The following is a 20,511-nucleotide window of genomic DNA, read 5'->3' as shown; positions in this document are numbered from 1 at the left end:
ATACGTCATCTCTCTCTTACGCACACACACACACACACACACACACACACACACACACACATTTAGCCAGATGATAAACACAAGCGATGCAAGGTGTGAATCTGTTACTGGCTTTCGTTAAAGCCTGCCTAATTGCAGATATATTGTACTCTATACAAAGTACATGAAGCCATCGTCATGCTGTGTGTACTGTTAGAGAGATGGAATTAGGACGGTGTCTTGTGTTGCTGTTTCTCCTTGGGCACCAGTAGCCAACCATAAGGTGTTGTGTTTGTCAGAGCCAAGCTTTAGCTAGGTGGAGAGATGGCCCTGGGAGTGTCTGACTCACCCATGCCTGTGTGGGTATGTGCATATGCGCGTGCGTCTTCCATGCAGAGGGTGCGAGGTGTTGGCAGGGCTGTCATATTAAGCCAATGGCGTTGAACTCATTGTGTCAGCTCCTGCAGGCTGCCATTGATGCTCCTATCATATAACTCTCTTTTTCTTGCCCTTAGTGTGGCACGCTGGCCACATTCTTGTCACTACTTTCCCCAGACACGTGTATGCGGGCATGTGGGAGCACATTTGCGATTGCTTCTTTGCAGCTGTGACAGAGTGTACATGTTTTGTTTGTGTGCCTACGTCTGTGCTCTATTATGAGGGTGTGTGCTTCCTTCCTGCTCTCACAGCGCATCATGGAGCTCCTGCAGAGCACTTCTGCATTTCTGCATCATTAGGTGTCTCCCTTAGGCAGAGTGAGAGGCCGGACCCCACAGGCAATGGATTGAGACCAGAGAATAGAAATAGAGAGGATAGGATGGAGGAGGACACGAAACGGGACAGTGTATTAAGGAGCAAAAGATGTTAAGCAGAGGAACTGAGTGAAACAAGTGGCTCACTGAGAAGAAAAATGAGAGAAATTGAGAGTAGAAAATTTTAGGAAGACAAAAAAATGGAGATAGAGTTACTGGAGGAGCACAAGGCGGAAAAGAATGAGAGGACCACGGAGAAAACTGTTCAGTCAGAGAGAGAAAGATGAAAAGTGTAAGAAGGATAAAAGTAACATAAGCTGTACTGAAAAATGTTAATGTGCCGTTTAATCCAATTTTGCTTTTCTGAAAACACCTGAATGAAAAATGATGAAAATCATTTCATTATGTTTATTGTGGTGACCACATTAGGTTGATATGAAGTTGCCCACTTTACTTGTGTCGAGATAACTTTACTTAATTCCAGAAAATACGCGTACAATAATTGGACATTTCTGAATTATGGTGAAACTTTCAAAAACACCTGAGTGTTGTCGCTGAGGCCATTTGACGGAGGGCTGTGGAGGAGAGGGGAAGAATTATTCTGTCTGCTCCTATTAGCTTCCATACACTATCACGCACACACTTAAGCTCATGAAGCTAGCACTGCAGAAAATGAGATATTTAAGTAGGTGCTGTCACAACTTGACTGGATAAATGACAAAGAGGAAGGTGATCACACGTGGGTCATAGTTTTAAAGATTTATTTTAATCCAACTAAAGTTGAAAATAAACTTCACTGAGAGAGTATCATCTTAAATCTCATTCAGTTTTTAAATACATTAAAAAAAATTACCATAAGGGAAATTTGACATGTTTTAAGCTGAACAGGTTTGTCTTATAAATGAGGTGACATGTAATGATAGTAATGATTTTCATTTACCTCATGTCAGTGTAGTGTCAACATCCTGAATGTGGGTGAAGGTAAATTAGAGACGAGGTAACATTTCACCATCTGGCAGATTTTCACATGTTAAAAAAGTAGGATTTGAGATTGTGTATATATGGTGAAAAATAAAATGACCTGTTAAGAATGTCAATCTGCGGGGGGGGGGGGGAAAAGATAAATAATGGAAAGAAAGTGAAATGAAGTAGAGACAGAGGAGGATTGTCAGGCGGGCAGGGGGGAGGAGGGAGGCAGAGATAGACAATGAGATGGTAAAGATGACAATGTTGTAGAGAAAGAACAGTAGACAAAGATGAAGGATAGAGTTATATAACAGCGAAAGAGAAAAGTTGATGTTCTGCAGAAGGCACACTTTCCATTAAAGACACACAACTTCATAGTATATGCATAGAGTAAGATGCTAAATTGCAGTCAGTATAAATATTGCCATCTACTCTCTTGGAAAAACAGACAAACAGCACTCAGAGGCCTCTACCACGAACACAGTACAGTACACAGTGGTTCGCTTGTGAATAACACAGCCAATTAAGCAGCCACAACACAAGGCTCATGGCAACTCCGGGCCTCAAAGGACTCAATTACTGCTCTCGGTTTGCAGGGACAGAGGGAGAGGTAGCGCGAATGAGGTGCACATTCCTCAAAAGAGGATAGTGTGGTTTCCCTCTACTGGAAGTACAGAGGTTCTTATTGCTGTCCATATGCAACATGCGTAATCAAATATCATGATGACAGTGTGTTTCCAGAGAATAATGGTGTTAGGTTGTTTGCTTTTTCTAACAGGGAAATGCCTGGTGGGGATTTCCCAAGCCAATTTTCTCCTTCTGCACAACAGATAAGAAAAATCTGCATTTGCAAAAAGGTTGAAATAGGTCATTTATACTCTGCATTCTTATTGTGTTGAATCATTGTTGCATTTGATGTTATTAGGTACTGAAGCGGGTAGTATCTGAAAGCAAATTAATTCATTCTGTGAACATATTTTGCTCGCTCGTGGCTGGTTTGAATACAGTAGGCCCGCCTGTTCAATTAATGTTTAACATGGCAGATCATTTCCGGTAATTTCCTGAGGAAGATATTATATGATATAATAGGATGGTCTTGTATCAGACAGTGTAAACAGGCAGGGCTGAAAAAATGAACGAAGAACAATGGAAATTATTTCCTGGCAGTAAAGCCAGTTTCTGGCACACATTTGTTTGACAAAGGATGATGGGAAATGTAGTGAAGCAGATAAAATGAAAAGGGGTTATTACTGCTATAATGATGCTGGGCTTTTATTTCGGCGTATTGTGGTCCATAATTACTACCACTGGTTCGCACATAAAGGGCAGTGGTACCGAAGGCTGCTCTGGTATTGAACCAAATCAAAAATAATCACCTTGAGGAGAAAAGAGGGGAAGGGAGTAAGAATGAGTTGAAGAAGAGTGTAGTACGTGGAAATGATTAAAAAAGAAGAGGGAAAAAGGTTATCAGTGAATGTCATCTTCAGCCCTTCAGTCAGGGGCGGGAGCAGAATGATGTACAAGAAGTTTGCCATTAAAATGAGATTTATGCAATGGATCATTTTCAGTGGCAGGAGGCAGAAAGGTGTGTGTGTGTGTGTGTGTGTGTGTGTGTGTTGGGAAATGTAGAATGAAATATGTGCTGCATGTGTGTTATACCTTGCTTTAGTCAAACACCTACTAATCTCTGAGACTGCTGATTTACTGGGACAATGAGGGTCCATCTGTCCTGGAGTGGAGGGTCTGTCCTCCTGCAGATGAGGTTTGGAGTCATCAACAACTGACCTGTCTGCAAGCTGGCTCGATTTAAGCACCAGAAAAAGGGAGCCGTTGAAAGAGAGATAGCTGGGAGGGAAATGAGAGCGAGAAAGATAGAGAAAGAAGAGGAGAAATACCTAAGGGTGAGGTGATGTGTGAGAGTAACTTGTCATATCTGATGGCTTATCCCCGGTTCTTGGTGCTTTCCATTTGTCACTGAATCAACCAGGATTTATGAGCTTCTTCAGAGCTACAAATCCTGATTATGGCCCTTCAGATAAAGAATGACACCCAGGTGTTAAAGGGAGTGTGTTTGTGTGGACTGGATGGTTTAATTTTCCTTGCGTACTGGGAAAGGGGGGGGGTGAGGCAAAATGTAGAGTGTCCTTTCCACAAATCCCGGACAGTCTGACACACTGTCTACACAGTGCCAGAGCAGCTTGTTAGTAGAGCAGCAGATTCTTCTTCCCTGTCTGTATCTACACAAGATCGCTGTGGTTAACGCACATAACGAAGAAGAAAATCCGCCTTGGGTTGCACAAATGCATATGTAGTGCGTGTCATTCCATGGCCTGTGTTGACAGCTGTATTGTATGTTTTGTCAGACACACGTGGGACGGCAACGGAAAAACGCAGCTGAAACAAGCCCTGAATCTTATGAAATAAAGATGTTCTCTCATTGCTGCAGACTGGGCAAAGCAATAACCATACGCCAGAGAAGCATTTATCATTATGGATATGCGTACCAATACACAGCTGTAAACATGTATTGCTAACAAACATCACTATCAGTCAGCCAACAGCTTGATAAAACCCTGAGATTTGCTGTATTTCTTCAGACAAACAGAACCTCAGTGGGAGCAACGGTACTAGCTTGACTCTGAGACCAAGTGAATGAAGGCTGCATATGTAGAGTTTCTTACAGATGATAGTTGACTCTTTCTATTAAGACTAATCAACTGTCTGTGACTTTCCTTTAAAGACCTGCATTACCTATAAATTCATACATCCAATGTCATCCACAGCTGTGTAGGGACCCAGAGGAGAGAGCTGATCTCCACCTCTGCAGAAATGTACTACCATACCCCGACAGAAATGCCTCCTCCTCCCAGCAGTATACAAATCTCATTAACAGTATTCCCACCTCTCTGGCATTATACCACCTCCCAAGAAATAAACCTAATCCCCCAGCTCTGAACAAACTTCCATAATGATGTACCCACCTCCTCCACAACTGTGGTAACAATGACATAAGGCAGTTACAGTTGCACCTAACATACAGCCCTGAGCTACGCAGTGTGCAGATGGGCGCCTTGATGAAAGCTAGCTTTATGACAGGGAGTTATGTTAAAGAATAGCAGCCATAAAAGCAGTTGGAGCCTATGATAACAAAAGCCTTAGCTCACAATCTAACAGACTGCCAGGCTATACCACAGCATTTGCATATTCTAATGAGCCCAATGTTCAGGGTTAGCCGCGTACACTAATGACGCGTTTAGTTCTTAATAAATCAGTTAAGGCAGCTCCCTGCTGGAGCCCAGGGGGCTGCAGTGTGTGTGTGTGTGTGTGTGTGTGTGTGTGTCTCTGTGTTGATCTCACTGAGAGCATATTCCATTATAGTATAGCTTTGTGTTTGTGTATATGTGTGTGCGCCATTATGCTGTAATTTTGTGAGAATGCGCAAGTGAGTGAATAAGTCTGTTTGTGAGCACTTATCTACTTGATTCTATCTTACTGCTTGTGCCAGCATGTGTGTGTGTTTTTCTCCTCAGTCTGCATTTAAATGTGTGCGTGTGTGTGTGTGTGTGTGTACTCGCCCTGCATGTTTTCACCACCTCTGCTGACAGTGCTGTCAGGAGCACAGTAACTGATGCAGCACACTGACAGTTTATAACTGAACTGGGATTACAACATACTTCTGTTTTCTACGATAGTGTGATAGTTCTTGAGATTTTCACTTCACAGCCATCAGATGCCAGCAAAGGCACAAAAATGTGACTCTCAGGTAAAATGTGACTTGACACTTATGCTGACAGAAGACCAATTTAATGGTTCAAATGATATAATGTAATATAATATAATTCAAAATGATGGTTAAATAAAGCATGTGGAGTGACTTCTACTGGGAACAGGAGAAGAAACATGGATGGGTTTCTGTGCATCTATTAGACACAGAGAATCAGTGAATAAAATGAGAAATCTGATGCTTAGCCAGATGTTAATTTCCCTGCGTGAAGCTCCGGTTTGTTTCCAGTCTTTGGGTTGTGGTAGGTCAGCCAGTTATCTGAACAACATGGAATCAGTCCTTTGTCACAACATTATTGTGCCAGTTTCTTGCAGAGAGGGGAGTGACAAAAAAAAAAAAGAACCCTTTCACAATTTCATCATGCCACTGCCAATTTGGCCCAGTGGTGGTTAGAAGGTCGTTGGGCCATGGTTCTATCAGAAGGATTAGTCCTCAAATGGGATTACAGACTTGTATGAAAAAAGGAAGAGAAAGGGGGTGGATGCTCAAGCAAGCAAGAGAGCAGAAATATTTAAATGCAGACAGACACATTCAAGTAAAGCGATCACTTTATCATCATTAGTGAGGAAGGGGGAAGGAGGGGGAGGAAACAGTATTAAGAGGGATAGAAACTGTATGGTGAGCTGTGAATTCTACAGTTTAATAAAGATTGAAAGATTTGGAAGAGTGTATGAATGTGTAGAATAAAGAACAGTGAAATTACGTCTCGTTATATTTTATTTTTCTGATTTATCTTATCTCCACTGTGTATTTTTTCTCCACTTTCTTTCTATCCGCCTGTACCTCGTTCTTTCGCTCTTAAGCGCGCCTGAATAAGATCTGTGAAGATGCACTGGAGCGGAATATCCTGGTCACCCAACCGGTGTGACGAGGACACTACAGTAAAACACACACACGCCCACACACACACACACACACACACACACACACACACACGTACAGTTAGATGGTGTTCACACACACACACACAGGGAGGTGGAATGGCTGCGGCCCACATGGCTTGGAGTGCCAGCGGCGTCTTGCTGCCCTGCCACCATGGCCCCTCTGCATGTAGGTCAGCCTCGGCCGGGGGCACACCACCCTTACCCTCCCTCCCTCCCTCTCTCCCTCGGCTCCTTCTCTGACACCGCCCTCCCTCACTTCTTCCAACCCTTCCTCACTGGATTCTTCCTCCTTTCCTTCCTCTCATTTCGCGCTCTACAGCAGGGCTATTCAACTACAGTAGTTCAGAATTAGGAAGGCAAATAACACGATACCAGCTAATGTGCCACAGACCTTCACTGTGTGAATGATATTCAAAATGTCCCTGGGTTAAACTCTTCTCACAGCGCTTTAATTTACCTGGGAAATAAAGGACAAAAGCGAAAAGCATAATGCAAGCTATTATCCTCAATATTGCATTAACATCACTCCCCAGATATAGGCCCATATTTCATTTTGCAAGACTTGCTCTCTTGTGAAAATAGTGTAACTCCAAATCATCAACTTTTTTATCTGTTATGAACCTGAAACAGCTCTATTCTCCGTGTTTCAGATATTTTTCACAATCCGTAATGCAGAACTTCCTCCTTCAGTTTATCGGAAAAGTTCAAAATCAATAAATATGGAGAAATATGGAGATTCATCGATTTCTTTGGACAACAACAAAATCCTACTATATGTCTGTTTCCCATGTTATCAAAGCATCTCTAAACACCACATGATTTTAAAAAAAGTGGAGGAGTAATAATGAATAAACAAACAATTTTTCCATAGAGTCAAATAGAAGCTAGCTGTATTCTAGATGAGCCACTTCGCACAACAGAAGTCCTACAGTATATTGTTTATAAAACTGGACACATTGTGAAAACACTTTGAGAGGTAAAGGGGGAAAATGCAGACGCTGAGTGAATATAAATATTGCAAGATGAAGCAAACACCATCAGGGTAAACAGTGCAAGCCTCCTCAGGAAGTTCTCTTTCTTGATTTCAGTTATCCAGAACTTTTCAGACCCTGACATTTTTGACTTCAGTGCGTCATCTGGTGTTCAAGTCGTTCCTCATGAAGTGATGGAATCAGGTGCTTTGTTGTTACTTCACACACACCAACACCAGCATCAGGAACAGAGAAAAAAGGCCTTTAATAATCTCATCACCTCAGTGGGGAGGCTGGCGTTATCAAATTGGGAGGCAGAGCTGGTTTAAAACATCAGAAGCGGGGGCTGTTATGCAGTGGATGAGAATGACGCAATTTGCTTAATCACTATCGACAGTCAAAAGTCAGTTGATACCTGCTCTGTAGTTGTTGACGGTGTTTAAGTATTTCAGCATGAGTGATTCCTCGTGTTTAGGCGCCTTTTAAAGCTGCTGTTGTTGTGTTCATATGTGGCTGGCAATAATGTTACAAACTAGACAGGTATAAATAACTCAACCTGCCCACCGTATTAAGAGCATTGACCTTTAAGCCCTTTCTCAGTAACACTTTAATTTGGCCTACTTAGCATTTGTAAAAGATAATTATAACTGTTTTTACTTTATCATTTATCTGTTTAAACACTTAATATATATACTGTGTGTGTGTGTGTATATATATCAAGTAGTAGTTTTTCCCCAAGTGCAAACCCCTGAAGTTCTAAGTTAAGTTGTAATCCTTCATCACAGATCAGCACACAGCAAACACACAGGCTTCTTACTGTCTGTTTGTACTAGCTTTGTCCATTTACACATGTGCATTGTTGTTTAACAGGTCTATATTTGGCCTTGACTTTGTGTGAAAGTAAAAAGCAAACATTTCGGCAACAGCATGTTAGCCAGCAGCCAGTGTGAAAGCAGTTTCCAACCCGACTGTACAGTGACAAAGACTACTTATTGCCTGCAGGTAAAATAGGACAAATAGGTAGAAAATTAATTTGGGTGCATATTCTTGAAATATGATAAGTACCAGTTCCAGGATTTGCAAAAACTAAATGAGTTTGAAAGGTTAGGATCAAAGGTTGCTTTGTGTCAGGATGAGACACTCAGAGCTGCTTTCTTTAACTTCAGAATCTGGTTTAAGGTTGACATGTGGGTTGTGGCTGGACAAGTGGTTGCTACTGTTTGCCATGGTGAGTCTAGAAAGAAAATATCTCCTTAATGGGAATGAACTTCTTCTTTTTGGCATCACTGGCATCGACCTCCCTGTCTGACCAGCTGAGCTAATCACCCACTATGCACTTCTCCTATCTGCCTGTCTAAAGGCCATTATTGCTGTTCAGAATTTGATAAAGGGCCTGTGAAAACGGTGCTCGCTGCTTTTCAAATCATTTCCTACAAATTACTGTGGCACCAGGATGCCTTTCATCTTCCCATCTCTTTGCCCTCTGTGCTCTTTATGTGTTTTTTCTCCTCCTGCCACTCTCCAGATCTCCCACTCTCCAGGCTTTTCTACATTCCCTTCTTCATTCCTTTAATACAGGGGTCCCCAAACTACGGCCCGCGGGCCACATCCGGCCCGCCAAAGCAATTGGAGTGGCCCACTTAACGATCCCAGACAATCCCTCTAAACATCAACCAATTTTTATTAAATTGCATTTTCCTATCATAACATCATAACATATCCGTACTTAAAGGTTGGCATTCTAATTAAAATTGACCATAGTTATGAGCTATTTATAGTTAATAGTGGCTCATCTTCACCTCCTCACACAATGGTATATTCTGACGTGACTTTGATCGTGACCGAGCCAGCGTCAAGCTGCAAAGTTCTGAGGTGGGAATCTGTCATGAAGGTGGTTGTGTCCTGCATAAACTTCATCAGAGCAAACGGACTTAAACACAGGCAATTCCAAGCCTTTCTCTCCAAGCTAGAATCAGCCCACGGAGACGTGCTTTACCACACTGAAGTCCGCTGGTTAAGCCGGGGCAGAGTTTTGAAGCGTTTTTACGACCTGCTACCCGAAATCAATGCCTTTCTCCTGACAAAGGGAAAAACTGTCCCAGAGCTGATCGACACAGAATGGAAATGGGACCTCGCCTTTATTAACAGATGTGTCAGAAATTTTAAACGGCCTCAATTTGCAGCTCCAAGGCAAGGGAAAACTAATCTGACATGTATTCCACATCAAAGTATTTGAGCTTAAACTAGCGCTGCTTATTGGACAGCGTGCAAAAACAAGACTTCACCCATCTCTGCCTACTCGAAGCCTCTCAGCTGAGAAACCGGCAGTCCCGTTCCAACCGAGAAGTGCAAGGGACGCACTGGAAACACATGAGAGGGCGGAGTTCGGTGTGCGGTTCCGTGAGCTTCATGTCCACCGTTTAAAGAAATCCACACATTCCAGAATCCTTTTGCTGCAGACATTACAGACACTGCCTCCTCTTCAATTTTGAGCTGGCTGAGTTGAGACCTGTGATGTGCTGAAAGACGTATTCAGCCCAACAGTCTGATCAAGTACTATCTGCCCTCCAAATGGAGACCATACCCCAACATAAGAAAGCACGCAACAAAGATGTCCACAGTTTTTGGGAGCGCAATATATTGTGAGCAAACTTTTTCACACATGAAGCTGATAAAAAATCTGACGAGATCAAGTCTCACAAGATCAAACACTGCATAAGTCTCTGAGACTGGCTGTAACTGGAATGGAACCTGACATCGATCTCCTAAAAGTCGAAGCAAGCCACGCTCCACACTGTAATATGGCTGATAAGTGCCGTAAGCCTAACTGATTTCAATAGCGCTAGATATTGAAAAATGTCATTATAGTGTATGCTCTTTTTATAGGCAACATGTTCTATACCTGATTCTGACCAACTATTCACTGTCAATTAATATTATTTTACTACCTGTAAAGCAGAACACTTACCGTTTTGTTTAACTAAACTGTATGTTACAAAATCACATCACCTCATTCTTACTTGAAATTACCATCAGTTTGTGTTGTTATTTTTCTAATAAAATAATGGAGTATCTGTGGTACTTCAATAAAAATGTGAAGACTTTTTATTACTTTTTTTTTGCAAAATCAACAGGTGGTGCCAAAGCCAAACAAAGGGCAGCTACAACAAATTATCATTGTAATCTCCACAATAATACTGGTTGTCACCCTGGCCCATATCATTTCCTGTTATAAACTAACCTCGGCCCCCCATCTCAGAAAGGAAAGTTGATGTGGCCCCCACTGAAAAAAGTTTGGGGACCGCTGCTTTAATACTTGCATCCCTGTAACATTTTTCTCAGTGCGCTACAGTCACTAGCAGTTGCTTCTTCTGCTTTCCTCATACTTTGAGACTATGAGACTCTTGGGTCTCTTCTAAAACCATATTCAACAAAGAAGATTTTACATTATGTGATTTTTTTTCACAACTTTAATCTTGTTTGTTCTAATGACAGTAATTACCTTGAAACAGCGGAGCCAGGCTGAAAGTGACATACGACAAATGCTAAAAATGTCTTCATTTGCATGTATGAAAACAGTTGGTGCTACAGAGGATAATGTGTTTGTGTGACATCTATATCAGACAGCACTGTATCAGTGCGTGTCTCCCTGTCTCTTTGCCCGGGCAAACAGTTGGCGAAGGTTGGTACCCAGGGCGTCAGCTAAACATGATGCCACCCGCTGACGTTTAACACATTACCAATCAGAAAATTCAAATTTGTTATTATTGTTATTCAGCATATGATATTGCTTACTGTTCTGAGAGAGGTTTCAAATAGCCACAGCATACATAAATGTAAATTATTGAATCCCTGGAGTAATCACAACACAGTCATTTTATGCAGCGTTTTTATGGTAAAACTTTTACGATCTTCCCTGAGGACAAAGAAAATATCTATTCTAGACTGTTTTTTTTCAGTGATTCCCATTTTCTCTCCCTCTGCATTATTCTCTGTGGTCCCACCCCCATCATTTTCTTTTTCTAAATTCTACCATCACATAAATTGCTGACATAAAGTCCAAAGCTCCACCCACGAGCTCTATCTTTTATCATCTCTCTCTGTCTCTCCGTCTTTCACCACGGTGGAATCTTCTCTCTTGTAATTGCCAGTATGAGTGATTGAGTGTTTCTGTCAGTGTTTGCCTGATAGCACATCTATACACAGACACACACATACACAAACACTTTTGCACACAATCTCACACACACACACACACACACACACACACACACACACACACACACAAAGCCCAGTCACATTACGTATGTGTGCTCACAGAATGTGCAAACGTTGGCACCCACAGGGACATATGCTCCCCCCCACACACACACACACACACACACGCACACACATGCATGCATGCAAAGACACACACTCACTCACCTCTGTGTGAAGTAGCTGCAGGTGACAATGAGTGAGCTCTCCATTTCCTCTCTCACTTGTTGGTCTCTCGCTCTCTGCTTTCCACCAGGCCAGAGGCCATCATACAGTCACAGCGAGATCCATATCCAGAAACAAGCCCCCGCAGCTGTGATTGTGGAGTCAAGAGGAAAACAGGGATGGAGGATGCTCTATATGGCTGTTCTTGTTTGGGTGTTGGAGTGTTTTGTGAGTTTACCACAAATCTGATATCAGTAATTTTCCAAAACATCATACATCTTAGGTTTTTGAATGTGTTTCCCTTCCTTCCAGACAGCCCGTGGTCTCTATCATTAAGTACGGTATAAAAATCACTTTGCAGAGACTGGAAACTCACTTGTGATGGGTAACTCATCACAACAAACGCATTCGTGGCTAGTTGTATTTTCCTACAAAGGTTTTTACGTTGTTGCATGGTAACCGGAGACTTGAGAGTCAATTGCTGAACAGCAACAACACCAAAGAATCAAACTCAGTAGACAAAATACGGAAATGTGGACATTGTCAACAGGATAATTTAAATGTTGATGTGATTTTTTCAGGAGCCAACTCTCAAGTCTCAGATGTCTCTCCACCGGGGCATTCATGTAACAAGCTGGGAGAGTTTTATAAATCAAATGTAGTGAATGGGCTAAAACAAGCTCAGTGAAGAAGAAACACAATAAACTATGTTCTGTTCCTTCCTTTGTGAAACACTGAGTGTGTCTCTGAGCACCCATATTGATCACACAGCAGCTGTGTCTAGAAAAACACATCTGATTGTCAGGGAGGTTTACAGTCATCTTGTCTCTAATCGTTACCTCCACCCTTCCATAGCTCTTTCTGATGGACTCACTCACCCTTTCTACTGCTTTCTAGTTATTTCCTCCTTTTTAGAATTACCACTGTCCTTCATTTAAAGTTATTCCTCCCATTACTTTTTGAGGAAACAGGATGGACAGCATCTCTCTTATCCTTCCACGCCATCCTTTCTACTTTCCCCTCCATCTATCCTGCTATCCCTTTATTATTCCATTCATTTCAGCTTCCATCTTCCCATCCATACTTCATGCTCCTATCTTCTCTCCATCCCACCCTCCATTTCTTTCTCCTTCCTCCTTCCATCACTCCCTTCATCGCCTCATCTAGCTCCATCTCTCCATAGACAATCTGCCACCACTGTGCCAGCTCCAGCCCTCCCAGAGTGATCCCGTTAGAGGGCTAATGCTGTGAAAAATGACAGTGAACCGGCACTTTTACTGCCATCGCCACCGTTTTGGGGCCGCCTGCCGCCTACAGCCCTGTTGCCTGGCAACTCCCCAGACAGCTTCCCTCCAAAAGGCAAGAGCTCCTGTCTGCTCTGCTGCGATAGAGACCCGAGCCTAATAAGCATTATATCTCATTTTGTCTTATCATTTTGTTGTTAGTGACACAAGTTTGCTCGGAGCTGAGACTATGCAAAGAGCACTGATGCAGAATGTGTCTCTCATATTGAATGAACAAAATGATTGCAAGAACTGTGACTTCTTGGAGTATTGTTGTTTGAATAAGAGGTTGCTCAGCCTCAAATCATAAATATACATAAATGATGAAGATGCAGGCGATGCTCTGAAGCTTTTCAGTGGAAAACAGAAGAGGAGCTCTGACCCTGTTATGGATTTCTTGGATGCAAACCGAATATGTCAAAGTATGGTTTTGGTACATTTGCATGCAGAGTCAATAATTCAAAATACGTTTTTTTCATGATATCATGAGAAGTTTGTTGCTAGTTGTCACAGGCTGCATCAGTGATGGATTTTAAAACTTATTTTGCCATTGAAGCCTTAATTAAAGGCACTCATCCCCTTCTCTCACCAGTGAATCCCATAATAAATGTCCTCATCAAGTTCACCATTTACACTATGGAGAATTCTGATGCTTAGTTTATGATGTCCTTCAGTGCACCAGTATAGAATGACAACTGACCAGACTGATCTGATGTGAGGAGCATTTCCTCAACAGCGTAAAATCAGCACAGTAAAACAGATTTTCATTTCTTTGTGCAAAAGAAGAGATGGTAAAACTGAGCACGTTTAATCTTTTGTTACTACACCTTTGTGTCATGGCATTCAATTCAGACTTCTTGGAAGTGCTACAGAAATGTTACTAGGTCCGAGCTGAAAGCCATCACTTTAACAGATAGATGGAGCCGACAGTGTTACATATTCCCTCTCTGAAAAGGGTTTGAGGTCTTTGTTGGATGAGTGGGGGGCAGATGGGGTGATGTCTGTCTTTGTAAAGCTTCAGCTTCATTGCTATATTGAAACTACTGCACTTCACATGGCCTGTATAGCTTGCAGGATTGTCTTCATTGTTTACACAAAATATAAAACCGTATTACTTCCTATGATCAGAGAGGGTTCCTGCCACTGGCTGCTGTGCAGAGAATTCAATCAAACAAGGGCAACTTATACATAACTCACATTACTAAAATAGGTTGAAAGATATTTTTCATGAAGAAGTTACCTGTGTCTATATGATGAAAATGTCATGCTTCAGTCTCAGGATCCTTTTTCTGTGCTGTGTCAACTAATTATGGTTCCTTGTAAGAAATAAATAAATAGATAAATAAAAATAGCCTCCCTGTGCGTCATCACCTGCCCCACTTTTCTGTCTTTTCACCTCCTTCAGAGCTTTTAAAGCAGGAACCTTTTTCCTGAAGTTAACTAGAATCTAATACTCAAGTCCCAAAATATTCACAGATATGAGTGACGTGAGCCACGTGGTTGCCACGGGAACTCTCAGATGGGGTTACAAGAGTGCTTTGACAAAGTGTGTAAACTCACTGCCGCAGAAGCTGTCCTCACTGTTTAATGTGTTTCTGTTTTAAGACATCTGAGATTTTGAAGATCATCGGAAGATGGTGGAAAACTTGACTCTACGTGTGTGTGTGTGTGTGTGGGGGGGGGGGGACCACGAGGGCAAGCTGGATGAGGAACACAAGTCTGAAAGTTGTGTTTCCAAGGCAGAGGCATGGGAATTAAAGCTAGAAAACTGTACTACAATACAAACACTTCAAGGATATCCAGAAATGATACGGTACAGGTCCGTTTCTGTTCAGCTCTGTTAGTGTAGATCAGTGTAGCTCTTAAAGCACCAGTTTCCCATTTTAAGTGATCATCCTATAGAGAAACACTAATGTAAATCACAACAGGACCATCAAGGTCATAGAGAGAAGCATGAATAGTTTTATCATTACCATTAATGGGAGGTGAATGGAGAATATGGGGTCAAAATGACTAGTGGAAAAGATATCTTGCAGCACCTCAAGGTATGTGCGTGAGTGGGTGTGTATTTATCAGTGATGAGAGCATTCACATGAGGCACATTAAACAAAGTGCACACCTCGTGTGGAATGTATGATGATGGAAACGCCAGCATCTCAGTATTCTCATCTTCCCTTCTGCCTTAAAGGAATTTGCTTATAAATCAAACAGTATACTGTAGATGCCTGTATACGCATACACACACCATCTGCTGAGCCATTAGACATGTTGTACTGTAAATAGGTCTGAGGAGACTCACACACACACACACCTAGAGAGCAGGATGGTAATATGCCCAGCCTTGCCCCAGGTGTCTCACAGTTGATATATTGGTGTGGCCTCAGATGAATCCACACAGGCCAAACTAATGCTCTTATTAAAGGCTTTTTAAAGCTCTCCCTAACATAGAGAGAGAGAGGAAGAGAGAAAGGAAGTGATGTGTTTTAGCATATTAATATCCACCTCAGGTGTTAATTTGCCCTTTGAGTCACCTGTGTCACCAGCTGCGGTAAAAGACAAGTGGAAATAAAAAGAAAGCAAGAGAAACAGAGCGACAGAGACAGGATGGAGAGATAGCGTGACGGAGACTGAGTGAGAAACAAGAAAGAAAGGGGGAGGTGTAAATCACATTAATGAATAAGCTTCATTAGTTGTGCCCATTAGCGTACTAAGCACGGATTAATTTAACTTCAGCCGACTTTGGAGGAGCCCAGTGGCCATGATGGGACACAGTTTGATTACACACCTGGATATTTGATCACTGACACCCTTCTTGTGACTAGCAGCAGACAGTCTGTTTAGCGTCTGTCCCTGAATGTGAAATTAGAACACCTGCAAAGAGAAAACTAATGTGGAAACAGTTCATTGGCTTACTGAGGATTTCCTCCTTTCTGAGCTCATTTACTGGTTTTCTCTGTTGGTTTTTTCACTCCTCCAGGTAATACTTCCTATGTCACTGTAACCGTACCTTTACGGCTCGCTTCAGATTATTTGTTCATCTGTCTAATTTGCTGAAGTACTTCTCTCTGGGTGTTGCACTCAAGTCTTTTTCTGTCTATGTGTTTGTGTTGTCACCAGGCGGATCCCCAAGGCCGAGACATTGCCATCCGTCCCTTCTTGGAGCACTGTGAGAACACCCACATGACCATTTGGCTGGGCATCGTCTATGCCTACAAGGGACTGCTAATGGTGAGAGGAGAGAACGCGAAATGTCTTCATGTACTCAAAGTCTGCACACACAAATGTGCAACATCTGCTGATGTAATGCTTTACAGCCTCATAAATGTGCATGTTTGAGGCTTGATGCCTTTTCTTTTCAAATCATCGTTGGTATGTAATGCTATTTCTGAAATGTGTGCCAGCATTAAACCTTGAGTATCTACTTTAAAGCTCCTGACAGATGTGTGTGAACATGTGAATATGTGTGTGTGTTTGCAAGTGTGTATGTCACAAAAACTTCCCTCATCTAGTATGGACAGATATACAACAATAAAATTCAATAGATGGTGATTTGTAGAGTAGACAAAAATAATGATAGTAAAATTACAATATGGAGAATCAGAATGACAATATTCGGTAGATAGACTGTAAACAGAAATGAAGAATGTGGATCTGTGAAGATGCAGAACTTCCAGATGCTGCCAAAAGAGGAATGACATGGTGCCATATGACCTCCTCTCTACCATGAAGACTTGGCTTGACTATACTCAAGAAATAGCCGGACACATAATCACTGCAAAACCACATATTGTGGTGATATCAGTGTAGCCCTTGCTCTAACTCCAACTGATTTAATGCATGTAGACATTAAATTGACAATGATGGTTTTAATAGTCTTCTAACCATCGTTATTGAATATTATCACAGTTTTTGTCTTGATAGATCAGTAGTACTGATTTGCAGTTGAATAAATGTGTTCACTGATTTCATTTGAATATTGTTCATTATTCCAAGCTCATCAGTAGAGTACAGTTGATTCGGCAGGCAGACACTGAATATTTACTCTTATGTATATTATCATTGTTAATATTAATACTTTAGGAATTCAGTTCACAGGGGTACCTAAGGACTGACAGGATGATAGGGGCAGGGGCCCAAGCCTGTGCACTGTATCTGGGCATGTACCAGTCATGGTGTGTGAGACACAGGGTTCTAATCAAACTCTAACATACCTTAGGAATTTTCCATTTCCTTACCACATGTTTTAAAGCCTCTGTGAAGCAGGAGCACCTGTAAATTATGCAAACCTCACTACATTCACGGTGAGGCGAAGGGAGAAGGAGCGAGACACAGCAGTAAATCATCTTAAGCAGATTGAGAGAATGCAGAGGATGCTGCGTAAAAGATATCACCGAGAAATGTCAAAGACAGCGAGATGGAAAGAGTGAGAAAATTGTGGGTTAACAAGTCGAAGGGCTTTGGTGTAAAATAATAAAACGGGAACAAAGAAGTGGAGCGGGTAGAAAAAGTTCGTATGAAGTGACTGGCAGGAGCCCACATCTGTATGAGACATAGAGAAGGGACAGCACAGCAATAAGAAGCGTTAAGGCTTCAGTCATCCATACGCACACACATACACACACGCACAAGCTCACACATGAATACATGCACACACACACTTCAGCGATACCTCACATTCGCGCACACGCTTACACACCTGAGGCGCACTAATCCTCGATGACTGTTCTTTTAATTCTGCTGCTTGTCATTCCACTAACTCTCATTTAGACTTCAGAATAAGCAGGCAGGCCACCTTACACAGCACGCTGAATTATTCAGCAGGCTGCTGCTGCTGCTGCTGCTGCTGCTGCTGCTGCTGCTGCTGCTGCTGCTGCTGCAACTCCAATGTTCCACCAAACAATTTATTCACTCTCACTAAATAAACATTGTACAAGCATGAAACCTGAGGCTGCTTTAAACTGTCTCTTTAGATTATGTTTCTCCTCGTTAAGACTTTATCATATAATGAAGTCAATTTTTGTTAGTGTTCCATAAAGCGAAGTGAAACCTGCACTCTATTAGTATTTATGAAGAACAATAAAGAGAATTAAACCAAACTGTGCACTGACCCTCAGAAAGGAGTTCAGACTTTCTTTTAACCAAAGTGAAATATTGCTTTCAGTTGTTCAGAGATCTCTATGTAAGATTTTCCCAAAACTCTTGTAAAACAATTTTTTACTTTATCTCTCTTCTCCCTGATAGTTGTTTGGCTGTTTCCTGGCATGGGAGACCAGGAACGTGAGCATCCCTGCCCTCAATGACAGCAAATACATCGGGATGAGTGTGTACAACGTGGGCATCATGTGCATCATCGGTGCTGCCGTGTCGTTTCTGACCAGAGACCAGCCCAATGTCCAGTTCTGCATCGTAGCGCTGGTGATCATCTTTTGCAGCACGATCACACTCTGTCTGGTCTTTGTTCCCAAGGTCAGTTTTTTGTGTGAGGGAGGAAGATAATGTCTGTGAGAGAGTACAACTGAATAACTGTTTTGTCAAGAGTGTTTAATTATTGCCACATTCACACAACACACTTCGCTAAGCCCTGAACGCTAAATACGCAGTGTAAACAGTTATGCGGAGCTCTTTTAGTCCATGTAATTTTATCCCACAGTGCTTCTGTCACGAATACTCATAACCCCTCTTCCAGTTAATCACCATGAGAACCAACCCAGATGCAGCTACCCAGAACCGGAGGTTAAAGTTCACCCAGAACCAGAAGAAGGAAGACTCCAAGACCTCCACTTCGGTCACCAGCGTCAACCAGGCTAACACTTCTCGGCTGGATGGGCTTCAAACTGATAACCACCGCCTCCGCATGAGGATAACTGAGGTCTGAGCCAGAGAGTACACTCACATGTTGTACATATTTTTTTTTTTTTTTTTACCACTGATCAGCATTTTACAAGACAGGACAACCATACAGTAGGTTGCAAGGTTTTTTTTTTTTTTAGCAAGGAGACGCGTTTAAATGTAATTAAAAGGACAGTAATTGAGCAGAAGTTCAACAAAAGAAGGAAGAAAGAGACATTGAAATGAACTCACCTGTCGCCAGTTCATTAGCAAATATCAGTCAATCTATCATTTGTTGAGAAAATTAATGTTAGTTCTTAAAAACAACTCTCATCACTTCAAGAGACTGTATTGTCACCAAGTGTTTGTGGTCTTTGTACTGAGCTATACACTCATTATTTCTTTCTTAATGTTCATTCATTCTGACATTGAGTGACATTTGAAAAAATCCCTTGCCAGTCACTTCGGCTTTCTATCAGGTCTCTCAGAGATGAATTACTGTTGTCCTTGCTGTTGTTCATGACTGGCAAATGAGGAGCTACTCTGACACTCATGTTGGACAAGTAAAGTTATTCTGACAGCAGTCTTTTACATTCTTCACTGGGTTTAGAAATGTAAAGTAGTAGTTGGAGTAGTTTGTTCTAAATACAGAAGATCAGACTCAACAATTGTTTTAAAAAAAACAAAAAATAGAAAAAAATAAAAATAAAAATATCATCAACTAATCATTTCTCTGATTTTCTGTTTAAAAAGTTGGACAAGGAACTGGAGGAAGTGACCATGCAGCTGCAGGACACCCCAGAGAAAACTCCTTACATCAAACAGAACCATTACCCGGATGCAAACAACATCCTCAGCATACGCAACTTCACAGACGGCAAAGGTGAGAAGCCGGCTCTATGTTTCCACCCCCCTCGACTCAATCAGTTTATTTAGAATCAATTTATTTCATGTGCAGTAGGTGAAAAAATGTGTCTGTCTCCGAGCTCACACACAGTGACCCATCCAGAGGGACAATGCTGATGTTAGTTGGGTGTGAAGTAACAAACACATAATTCAGGATGATGAAGTCTTGGTGCTACAGTCAATACGAGCCATGTCAACTCCGAGATGGTGAAGTGTGTGCTCAGTGTCTCTCACTGCAGTACCGCGCGGTTCAGTCTGATGCCATTCTTCATACGGTAATGCGTGCCACTATAGTGAGGTTCACTTCCACAATTATGTTAATGGTAAGAAATAGAAAGCTAATCCCCTCACACAATGTGTAATAATAATTCCTGACAACATATAAACTATCTTTGCATATTCAGTTGCGTCAGTAAAGGATTTTAATGCTGCGTTTAGAGCAGCAGCTTCAAGGAATATCTTGAGGGGATTTTTTTTTTTTGGTTGTTTTTTTTGGTTTTTTTTCAGTTGCTGGAGCTCCTGTCAGCTGCAGGTGAAGAAGGGACAAAGGAGCGCTCTGTCTGACAGCAAGTCTGTGACGTCTCTTAGAATGAGTCATGATATTAGCTACAGTACCTGAATACTTCAGCGCTGCTTGGCAAGTTCTACACATACTGTAGTCACGCTTTATCAACTCTTTCACCTTTAATTATGAAGCCCACAGTGTGTCCACACTTGAGTTTTCACCTACTTATT

At 41.9% G+C, this 20,511-nt stretch overlaps 1 protein-coding gene across 1 annotated transcript in view; it reads left to right on the top strand.

Annotated features, from left to right (window-relative positions):
• Window positions 1-20,511, top strand: part of gabbr2 (gamma-aminobutyric acid type B receptor subunit 2) — a 183,498-nt gene that overhangs the window by 152,088 nt on the left and 10,899 nt on the right. Inside the window, exons 14-17 of the mRNA XM_022747685.1 lie at window positions 16,159-16,269; window positions 18,283-18,507; window positions 18,728-18,910; window positions 19,624-19,753. Of these exons, the coding sequence (XP_022603406.1) occupies window positions 16,159-16,269; window positions 18,283-18,507; window positions 18,728-18,910; window positions 19,624-19,753 (649 nt within the window). The remainder of the gene's footprint in view (window positions 1-16,158; window positions 16,270-18,282; window positions 18,508-18,727; window positions 18,911-19,623; window positions 19,754-20,511) is intronic.

Source organism: Seriola dumerili, unplaced genomic scaffold (genome assembly GCF_002260705.1).
Source record: "Seriola dumerili isolate Sdu_G_001 unplaced genomic scaffold, Sdu_1.0 BDQW01000110.1, whole genome shotgun sequence".
Lineage (NCBI taxonomy): Eukaryota > Metazoa > Chordata > Actinopteri > Carangiformes > Carangidae > Seriola > Seriola dumerili.
Note: the sequence above shows the minus strand (reverse complement) of the source record. Positions and strands in the feature narration are given on the sequence as shown.